The sequence below is a fragment of the Alosa pseudoharengus genome, unplaced genomic scaffold, assembly GCF_046254945.1.
Source record: "Alosa pseudoharengus isolate Yale_2024_CS ecotype anadromous, Long Island Sound unplaced genomic scaffold, YU_APseudo_1.1 YU_APseudo_1.1_scf_23, whole genome shotgun sequence".
Classification (NCBI taxonomy): Eukaryota; Metazoa; Chordata; class Actinopteri; order Clupeiformes; family Clupeidae; genus Alosa; species Alosa pseudoharengus.
The window spans coordinates 2317768-2329021 of NW_027468685.1; the positions used below are offsets into that span (position 1 = coordinate 2317768).

The 11254-nt window shown below is 48.3% G+C and overlaps 1 protein-coding gene across 1 annotated transcript in view; it reads right to left on the reverse strand.

Moving 5' to 3' along the window:
• Positions 1 to 1662: 1662 nt before the first annotated feature.
• The window catches only part of col28a1a (collagen, type XXVIII, alpha 1a), a 38347-nt gene continuing 28755 nt past the window's right edge, over positions 1663 to 11254 (reverse strand). The window contains exons 21-34 of the mRNA XM_076301321.1: positions 10719 to 10787; positions 10500 to 10568; positions 8468 to 8536; positions 8284 to 8352; positions 7853 to 7921; positions 7240 to 7308; positions 7000 to 7068; positions 6425 to 6505; positions 5917 to 5952; positions 5772 to 5808; positions 4633 to 5190; positions 3914 to 4170; positions 2678 to 2984; positions 1663 to 1835 (exon numbers count right to left, since the gene is read on the reverse strand). Coding sequence (XP_076157436.1) covers positions 1663 to 1835; positions 2678 to 2984; positions 3914 to 4170; positions 4633 to 5190; positions 5772 to 5808; positions 5917 to 5952; positions 6425 to 6505; positions 7000 to 7068; positions 7240 to 7308; positions 7853 to 7921; positions 8284 to 8352; positions 8468 to 8536; positions 10500 to 10568; positions 10719 to 10787 — 1932 coding nt within the window. The remainder of the gene's footprint in view (positions 1836 to 2677; positions 2985 to 3913; positions 4171 to 4632; positions 5191 to 5771; positions 5809 to 5916; positions 5953 to 6424; positions 6506 to 6999; positions 7069 to 7239; positions 7309 to 7852; positions 7922 to 8283; positions 8353 to 8467; positions 8537 to 10499; positions 10569 to 10718; positions 10788 to 11254) is intronic.

Sequence of the window (11254 nt, forward strand, 5' to 3'; positions counted from 1 at the left end):
TTGAAGAATTTTATATAAAGCCTGCGCTAACAGTTGTCCTCCTGCCCCCGCTACCACAGCTGTGTGAGTGCGTCCCTGGATAGTGTGGCATGCTCACGCATTATGTCTCCTTCTTGCAAACTTGACTATAGTGAACCCATTAATGAAAGCAAAGCAACCATTTACGTCTTCATCAAATAACAACTTGCCAGATATGCCTTCATGGACAATAACGTAGACGTATTTTTTCGTTTTGTGTAGCGGCACCGGAATCAAAAGCAGATTTCGAGCCTAAATCGAGGTCATTTTTAATTATGCATGATTTATTTTGTTATTGAATTCATAGGCTGGGATTCCTCTCGGCAACAATGTTTATGTTTAAAGGTAGCCTCCTGCTTTTTCAGAAGGGACGACAGGCAGGCTACTGACAGAGCGACGTACAGTGGCAGAGCGACGCACAGTGGCTGAAAGTGGTACTAAAGCTTCACGCAGCTTCACGTCACGTAATGCGCGAATGAAGCGGCCATTTCAAAGTAATGCCCACTGTACATGTCATGCTGCCAGTTACAAAACACTTTTGAAAGGACTCTTTGTTTATTTTTTTATTTAATCCAGCATTATCACTAACACATTTATATAAAACAATGTTAACGTCATAGGGACTGTTACACACTCTGACAGGCTAAACCAACGGTGTGAGAATGTATTCAAATATATAATTTTTATTTCAAACAGTTATTATAAATTTAGTTTGCACATAAAACACTTGAAACTTTTACAAGTTTAGACAAAAATACAAATCGTCAGCTGGTGCCAGCAGTTATTATTGTTAAACAGTTAATATGTCAGACTGTGACTACAAAATATATATGGTGAGTGTGTGCATATATATATATATAGCATAAACAGCTGTGTCATATCTACGGTTGTTCTTTATGTCACTACATTTACACACGAGGACTGCTGAGCGCTCAGTCCTTGGTCACTTCACAGTGTTTCAAAGCTCTTAAGGCATCTTTAGCAAAACAAGGTTCCCCACGGGAGTGCGCCGGAACATCTAGAACTCTACAACAGGCTACGTATGGGGGGGGGGGTGCCTGAACATCTAGAAATCTATACAACAGGCTCCGTGGGGGAGCCTGAACATCTAGAAATCTATACAACAGGCTACATTTCGTTTCTCTTAGTATTTACAGCTTCACACAGAACAGCAGAATGATACTGATTTGGTGATAACGTGTAGCACTGCGCAGCATCACTATATTGATTTGGTGATAACGTGTACCAGTGCGCAGCATCATTATATTGATTTGGTGATAACGTGTAGCAGTGCGCAGCCTACTGTGCTGAAGGCTTGTATGTCCTCTAAGGTCAACTGAAGAAAGGACACAGCGCTTGTGTTTGGTGCTACTGCAAGTACTACTCAGCTGGTGTGTGTGTGAGATTGGGAGGTCATGCCGTGTCTGTCTCCTAATGTGAGAAGAGTAGGTTAGTGGGCACACAGGCCCGTAGGTTAAGTGGATCTAAGGAGTTTTCAGTGGAGATTGCTGAGGCCATTGGAGGGTTAGTCAGCGGTGGTCTCTGTGCTTGGCCCAGAGTCTCTTGCCAAAGGGCTGGGTAAAGACTAACGCCCTCCTCCCCCAGGGAGTGTCTCACATCATCAGTCGCCATCGGAGACGTCCGTTACGTCTTCACACACGCCTTCTTGCAGAGATCCTCGGACTCGAAGCGGTTCCTGTTGCCCTGGCAACCGCCATACCAGAACTGGGCACAGGAGTTTGCTTCCGGGTCGTAGTACCACCTGACCTCGTACTGCCGGCACGGCCCGGGGTCCAGATCCTGACCACAGCCGACCTCTGCACAGGAACAAACAGGAGTGTTACCGCAGGTGTGTTACCGCAGGTGTGCTATTACAGGTGTGTTACTGCAGGTGTGTTACCGCAGGTGTGCTATTACAGGTGTGCTATTACAGGTGTGCTATTACAGGTGTGTTACTGCAGGTGTGCTATTACAGGTGTACTACTGCCACAGGTGTGCTATTACAGGTGTGTTACCGCAGGTGTGTTACCACAGGTATGCTATTACAGGTGTGTTACTGCAGGTGTGTTACTGCAGGTGTGTTACCACAGGTATGCTACTACAGGTGTGCTACTACAGGTGTGTTATTACAGGTGTGTTACTAAGACTTCAAGTGTTATGACAAGTGTGTTATATTGATTAGAGCAGGGATTGTGTCTGATGTAGTGATTGTGTCCTGTGAGTATGTGTGTTGTGTTTGTTGCAGGGATTGTGTCCTGTTGTAAATGTGTGTGTGTGTGTGTGTGATGAATGAGAGCTACTGGTAGGAAGAGCACCTACCCTGCACAAATTCATCAGTGTGTGTGAGTGTGTGTGTGTGTGTGATGCAGTGATTGTGTCCTGTGAGTGTGTGTGTGTGTGTGTGTGTGTGTGTGATGAATGAGAGCTACTGGTGGGCAGAGCACCTACCCTGCACAAACCCATCAGTGTGTGTGTGTGTGTGTGTGTGTGTGCGTGTGTGTGTGTGATGGATGAGATCTACTGGTAGCAAGAGCACCTACCCTGCACAAACCCATCAGTGTGTGTGTGTGTGTGTGTGTGTGTTGTGTGTGCGTGTGTGTGTGTGTGTGTGTGTGTGTGTGTGTGATGGATGAGAGTTACTGGTGTGCAGAGCACCTACCCTGCACAAATCCATCAGCCGGTGGGGGTGGAGGGGGCTGGGTGGGCACAGGGGGGGTTGCCAGGTTTGAGTGCCAGTTTGTGGGCGTCTGGGGGCCCACCATTGCGATGACCTCGGACATGACCCTGACCCCAGGCGACTCCACGGTGAACTCGGGCAGCGGGTCGAACGGCTCCTCGTACAGGGAGGTGGAGTGGCCGATCTCGATCTCGTTCTCATCTAGCGAGTTGCCGTCGGCGTCGTCGGGGAATGGCGGTGCGCGGTCAGGGAACGGAGGACGCTCTGGCTCCAATGGAGGCATGATTGGCTGAGAGGAGCAGAGACACAATAAGGCTGTGCACGATTGGCTTAGACCAGCAGAGACACAACAAGGCTGTGCACGATTGGACAGATGCTGATCAGAGTCATAATAAGGCTGCTTGTGATTGGACAGATGCTGATCAGAGTCACAATAAGGTTTCTTATGATTGGACAGATGCTGATCAGACACAATGATACTATGGAGCATTAGACAAGTGTTAATCAGGATCTCATGCAATTATGCTGCTCTGAACAGAGACACAATAAAGTGTTGTGGACACCGGCGACGACATTGATCAGAGTCACAATAAGGCTGCGTATGATTGGACAGGTGCTGATCAGAGTCACAATAAGGCTGCGTATGATTGGACAGCTGCTGATCAGGGTCACAATAAGGCTGTGTATGATTGGACAGGTGCTGATCAGAGTCACAATAAGGCTGCGTATGATTGGACAGGTGCTGATCAGAGTCACAATAAGGCTGCGTATGATTGGACAGCTGCTGATCAGGGTCACAATAAGGCTGTGTATGATTGGACAGGTGCTGATCAGAGTCACAATAAGGCTGCGTATGATTGGACAGGTGGTGATCAGAGTCACAATAAGGCTGCGTATGATTGGACAGGTGCTGATCAGAGTCACAATAAGGCTGCGTATGATTGGACAGGTGGTGATCAGTCACAATGAGACTACAAGGGATTGGACTAATCAGGATCTCTAGCAATGCTGCTTATGATTGAACAGGTGCTGATCTGAAAATAAATTGGACATTCAGGTAGAAGAGATTGATTCTCTTTTAAGCAATTTCAAGCTGCTACAACTACATCTACATTTACATCTACTTTTACATTAAAGTACTACTCACATAGAATAGAATAACAGCTGACTCAGTTGACCAACTAAACTAGCAGCAACAAAAGAGTGCGGCTGGCTCACCTGCTTGTCAGGGCGGTACACCTCACTTTCGGGTCTGTAGGGATCGGGTCGATATAAGTCATTGTCAGGCCGATAGGGGACATTGCCAGGTCTGTAGAGGTCATTGTCAGGACGATAGGGGTCACTGTCGTAGGTGGGTTTGTCCGTTTTGCCTGGTGAGGGGCTGTGGCCGTTGGGGAATACGAAGTTCGGGATGGGTCTGAAGAGAGAGCCGTCATCGTGCTCACAGATCCGGCTCAGAAGCTTACTCTCCAAAGCTACCACAAGAAGAGACAGCATAGATAGTCCTTAGCATTGCAGCTAGCACAGCTGCTAGCACAGGAAGCGACAGCACAGATAACCTTTAGCATTTCAGCTAGCACAGGAAGAGATAGCCCTTAGCATTGCAGCTAGCACAGCTGCTAGCACAGGAAGCGACAGCACAGATAACCTTTAGCATTTCAGCTAGCACAGGAAAAGACAGCACAGATAGCCCTTAGCATTGCAGCTAGCACAGGAAGAGACAGCACAGATAACCCTTAGCATTGCAGCTAGCACAGGAAAAGACAGCACAGATTAGCATTGCAGCTAGCACAAGGTTTAACATTAGAGCTATATAATAATAGTGCTAAGTGGTAAAGAGCTAAAGCACACACATACATACACACGCACACACACACACACACACACACACAAATAAGAGTGAGGGTGTAGCCAATCAGAGAGTGCTGTTAACTCACTGGGGAGGGTCATGAAGTCGTCAATGAGGTAGACATGTTCGTGGTCGGGGTCAGAGGCCATGGTGTTCATCTCGCTGGCGAAGTCGGCGTAGAGCGGGTCATTCTTCCTCACCACGCCGATGACGAACACCTCCACGCCGGCGGCATGTGCCTGCGCCGCAGCGTCCTCCAGCTTCACGTCGTCACGGCGATCGGCCTGGCCGTCGGTCAGCACCAGCACCACCTTGCGCACGTTCGGCCGCGCCACCTGGAAGAGCTCGGTGGCAGTACGGAGGGCGCTGCCCGTGAACGTGCCCTCGCCAAGGTAGGGCATCTTCCTGACGGCCGCCTTCACGTCGTCCTGGCGACCCAGGTTCTGCTGCAGGCTGACCACGACGAGGTCCACGTGGCTGTACAGCACCACGCCGACACGCGTCGCCTCGCGGCTCACCGCCGCACGGTCGATCAGCGCGTTCACAAAGTCCTTCACCACCTCGAAGTTCTCGGGGCCCACGCTCTCCGAGCTGTCAATCACAAACACCAGCTCCAGTGGGCTGTCACGGCAACGGATACCGCAGCCTAGGCAACAGAGGACATGGCAGGTAAACTACAGAAAAGGTTAACGTTCTCTATTTTAATAGTGATTGTTTACAAATGACTCACTTTATGACAGCTCACACCACCTGAGCATTCGGCATCTTTTTGTAATGGTTGGAATTTAATATTTGTTCTTTTTTTTCAATTTGTTGTGCATGTGTGGGTGTGGGTGTGGGTGTGCATTTATGTGTGTGTGGGTGTGGGTGTGCATTTATGTGTGTGTGTGTGTGTGTGTCTGTGAGAGTATGTGTGTGTGTGTATGTACAATATGTCTGTGTGTGTGTATATGTACTGTATGTGTGTGTGTGTTTGTTTATTTGCTGTTTGTTTATTTGTGTGTATGTGTTTGTTTATTTGTGTGTGTGTGTGTGTATATGTACTGTATGTGTGTGTGTGTGTATGTGGTGTGTGTATATGTACTGTATGTGTGTGTTTGTTTATTTATTTGTGTGTGTGTGTGCATATTTGTGTGTGTGTGTATGTGTGTGTGTGTGTGTGTGTTTGTTTATTTGTGTGCGTGCGTGCATGCGTGCGTGCGTGTGTGTGTTTGTGTGTGTACCTACCACATATTTCCCGTATGATCCGGATCACCTCCTCTCTCTGGAACAGAGTGTGTGTTGTGATTAGTCAGATCTACGCTGATGCGGTAAAAGCCGTTAAGGTGTTGAGATCAGAGTGAAACTTTCTGTCATGGTGAATTGTACTCACTGATAATCCAGCCTCCCCTCTCTCTCCTGGTAATCCCTACAACAAAAGTGAACATCAGATTAGATTAAATTATATTTTACATTCCATAAGGACTGGTTGTCATAAGAATATATTCAATGACAATAGCGTACTACCTACTGATCTATTCAGTACATCCGATAAATCAGACTCAAATTCAGACAGTGTGTGTGTGTGTGTGTGTGTGTGATGTGACGTCCTACCACTGGTCCTGTTTGTCCCGGCTGTGTGTGTGCGTGTGTGTGTGTGTGTGTGTGTGTGTGTGTGTGTGTGATGTGACGTCCTACCACTGGTCCTGTTTGTCCCGGCTGTGTGTGTGTGTGTGTGTGTGTGTGTGTGTGTGTGACGTCCTACCACTGGTCCTGTTTGTCCCGGCTGTGTGTGCGTGTGTGTGTGTGTGTGATGCGACGTCCTACCACTGGTCCTGTTTGTCCCGGCTGCGTGTGTGTGTGTGTGTGTGTGTGTGTGTGTGTGTGATGTGACGTCCTACCACTGGTCCTGTTTGTCCCGGCTGTCCGAATTCCCCTCGGTCTCCTTTCCTCCCACGCTCACCTGGGTTACCTCTGTCGCCCTGACAACACAACACCAGCAGCCAATCAGAATCAGTTGTGGGCACCGCAAATTACAGTAGAGGGCGGAGAAAAGGCTCTGATCACTGGATGAGCCACAGGGATGATGAATAGCACATATAATAAAGAAGCACTGTGTGCACTTTCTACACTTTCTGCAGTTTGGGGATGCCACTGATTACACTGGGTTTGCAAATGTCTGTATATTAGGCTGGCAGTGCGCTGTCTCCTCTGTTATTTTCTGCTTGCCCTTATAATATGTAGTCACAGCCTCTGTACATCTGCATTGAATCATTTCATATGAAGATGTTAAACTCCTAGTGCTATAGGTAGGGAATTTCCACCTTTGTGGACAAAAAACTTCACCAACAGAACAGCCTTGGAGAGCATTTCACTGGGGTTATCAAGCAGGCATGTCTGTTAATGGATCATAGATGTCTGTTAATGGATCATAGTCTGTTAATGGATCATAGATGCATTTTTTAGTTTCCAGAACCTTCTCTCCGGGGTGTCCATCTCCTGGGGGTCCCCGTGGTCCTGGTTGGCCCTGAAACCCTGGTTCACCCTGGAAGTTACACACGCGCACACACACACACACACACACACACAGAGAGAGGAATACACACACATAGCATTTATTTGAGTTCATAGAGTCAGAACAAATCCAGAACAAATGAATAATCAGACTCAAACACACTGTGTGTGTGTGTGTATGTGTGTGTGTGTGTGTCCTCACCTTGGGCCCCTGAATACCCTCTCCTGGTAGTCCTGGCTCACCTGAAGGCCCTGGCTGGCCTACCGCCCCCTGTAGGACATCAGGATCATTACCACCACATCACTGAGCAGGAGCAGACAGACAGGGCTAACTCTACCTCAGTCATCCTGTAAAACTAGCTAAAGGGCTAACCTAACCTCAGTGATCCTGTAAAACTAGCTGGGCTAACTCTACCTCAGGCATCCTGTAGAACTCAGTCATCCTGTAGAACTAGCTAAAGGGCTAACACTACCTCAGTCATCCTGTAAAACTAGCTAAAGGGCTAACTCAACCTCAGTGATCCTGTAAAACTAGCTGGGCTAACTCTACCTCAGGCATCCTGTAGAACTCAGTCATCCTGTAGAACTAGCTAAAGGGCTAACTCTACCTCAGTCATTCTGTAGAACTAGCTAAAGGGCTAACACGACCTCAGTCATCCTGTAAAACTAGCTACAGGGCTAACTCTACCTCAGTCATCCTGTAGAACTAGCTAAAGGGCTAACTCTACCTCTACTCAACACCTCCTCAGTGGTCGTCTGCAGGAGTAACACCTCCTCAGGGGGAGGAAGTAGGGTGTGCTGGAGTGAGCGCTCACCTTTTCTCCCATCAGACCGATCCCAGGAGGCCCAGAGGGGCCAGGAGAGCCGTGCGATCCTCGATCACCCTGAAAGGATTGAGAACGAGGTGGGGAGTGTGATTTAATTTGTCTGAAGTTGTGTATTATTTATCAGTACACATGCATAGCTGTTATATGCCTTCATCCTACTCTACATGTTTAATCTGAAGTTGTATCATGGCTAGATCCTACAGTAAGTGTTAATCTGAGGTTGTTCAGAAAGGCAGCCATGTTGTCTCTGGAGAGGAGTTAAGATGGCCGCCATGTTGTCTCTAGGGAGGAGTTAAAATGGCCGCCATGTTGTCTCTGGAGAGGAGTTAAGATGGCCGCCATGTTGTCTCTGGAGAGGAGTTAAGATGGCCGCCATGTTGTCTCTGGCAACAATTTAAAAGTTAAAATGGCCGCCTCACCTTTGGCCCGGGGACTCCCTTCCCCTCTGGTCCCATCTCTCCTGGCTGGCCAGACAGACCTGGGGGGCCCTGGGAGGAGAATTCAGCACGTCATTATTTTACTGACTTTACAATACAGTGCTGTATATACATGCACACACACACACACACACACACACACACACACACACACACACACACACACCTGAGGCCCTGGATATCCCTCTCCCTTTAGTCCAGGTGATCCCATTGGTCCAGGAGTTCCTCTGTCACCCTGTAAACGAGTACATGTTAGAACACACACACACACACACACACACACACACACACACTTGCTGGTGGAGGGAAAGTGGACATAGGAATAAGGGCTCCATGGCTGTGAATATGGAGAATGCTTGGTGACTATGGCAACTGCCCCCCCCCCCACACACACACACCTTTGGTCCTGGGATCCCCACACACACACACACACCTTTGGTCCTGGGATCCCCCCCCCCCCCACACACACACACCTTTGGTCCTGGGATCCCCACACACACACACACACACACACACCTTTGGTCCTGGGATCCCCACACACACACACACACACACACACCTTTGGTCCTGGGATCCCCACACACACACACACACACCTTTGGTCCTGGGATCCCCCCACATACATACACACACACACACACACACACCTTTGGTCCTGGGATCCCCACACACACACACACACACCTTTGGTCCTGGGATCCCCCCCCCCCACACACACACACACCTTTGGTCCTGGGACCCCCCCCCCCCCCCACACACACACACACACACCTTTGGTCCTGGGATCCCCACACACACACACACACACACACCTTTGGTCCTGGGATCCCCCCCCCCACACAAACACACACCTTTGGTCCTGGCAGGGTTTCCGTTGTCCGGTAATTACCGGACATTGGCCGGAAAAAAAATGAAATGTCCGACAAAATTAAATCTCTCCGGTCAAATTGTCCGATTGAAATTGGCTAATAATCCCGTCCCCTAACGCAATCTGAATTTGAGAATAAGCCTTAATATGTAGGCCTAAGCCTATATTATACGTCCTCTGGCTATGTTTTTAAATGAACAGGCTCTACCGTTTGAAAGTTATTAAACAACACGCATAACCTATGCTGCATTTCAAATAGGAAGTGCACGCTTAAAACATCCATGTTAAAAAACGAACAAATGAGAGGCGGTTCAAACATGGCCAGGCCCAGGCAGACTAGCCTTAAACGTTTTTTCAGAGGCCATATGCGATGGATGATGATAAATTGGTAAGGTCTGAAGCCTCAGATGTCCGGTCAACTCCACCACCACCAGATAAAAAGCAGAAGTGTCGGGCGTATCTGTCGGAATCAGTGACATTGGAAGTGGAGTTGCGGGGGGTGCGGCCGCTCCAAGACACTGTCATTCTCCGTGTACATTGGACATGCAAAGTGTTCTTTACCCAAAGCATACAGTAGGTTTAGGCGTTCTCTGTCTATGATCTGCAGGGTTAGGGCCTCCTCGACGAGGCGATTACTGGTCCGCGGATAATTTCTGGCACAATTAAATAATTGAACCGCGGCCGAAAGAAAAATAAACTAAACATTTCCCAGAATAGGAAACATTTCTTAATTTATTGATATCAAATAAAGAGGCATAGCATTAGGGGTAGTGGTGTGAGCGCTCATTCTTGTGCACATCTGTGCAAGTTAAACAGTCACCACTGAGATAACGTGGGTAGCAGCAACAAACAACGTAGCCTTTTTAAAACAACGAACGAAGCAGACTCTTGCTGTCCATGAAAAGATACTGGCTAGATCTTGTTAGGCATGTTTAAGTTAGTCTAATGAACATGTTGCTTTCTATACAGATTATGTAATTCTTCAAGCTACATAGCCTGTCTCCAGTTTTCCTCAGTTTGACTAATTAAGAGGGGATAATAGGATATTTGACCGGCATATCATCAAAATGTCCGGAAAACGAAACCTCTGCCGGTCACTTTGACCGGCACCATTTTTTTCTAGCGGAAACTCTGGGTCCTGGGATCCCCACACACACACACACCTTTGGTCCTGGGATCCCCCCACATACATACACACACACACACACACACACCTTTGGTCCTGGGATCCCCACACACACACACACACACCTTTGGTCCTGGGATCCCCCCCCCACACACACACACCTTTGGTCCTGGGATCCCCACACACACACACACACACACACACCTTTGGTCCTGGGATCCCCACTCCCTGCTCTCCTACAGGCCCGGGGGCACCTGCTGGACCTGTGTCACCCTGAGATAAAAAAAAAAACCATGACAAGATCAACACACACACACACACACACACATTATGTGATCAACATTGCACACACACATATGTGATAAGATCATCACACACACACATGGTGTGATCCATAGAGGTGGAGCTGTGTGTCATAGTCACCTTAGGTCCAGGTAAGCCTCTCCCAGGTGGTCCTGGAACGCCAATCATGCCCATGGAGCCTGGCTCCCCCTGGATGAAGCACACACACACAGACACACGCACACACACACACACACACACACACACAGAGACAGGGGAGTGAGTGTATCTGAACCATTATTGTGGTACTCCAGTGCTTTAAAGCCATAGCCTGCCCATAAACTCCAGCAGCATTCCAGCTCATCGGAAATCTATAAACACCTGAGACTGACCACCTGAGACTGACCACGGCATTAACCCTGACATTCTCCTTTTGGAATGCCATGTGCTCATGTAGGTGTGATGTTTAGAGCAGGTGTAGGTGTGATGTTTAGGGCAGGTGTAGGTGTGGAGCAAGTGTGGTGAGGACAGGTGTGGTTGTGAGGACAGACAGGTGTGGTGGTGAGCATAGGCGTGCATACATAGACACTAGCTAAAGCACTTGGAAGTTTTCCCTTTATCAACGAAAATGCCCTTTTTTTAAATTATTAATATTATTAAGATTTTACTGAGGTCGG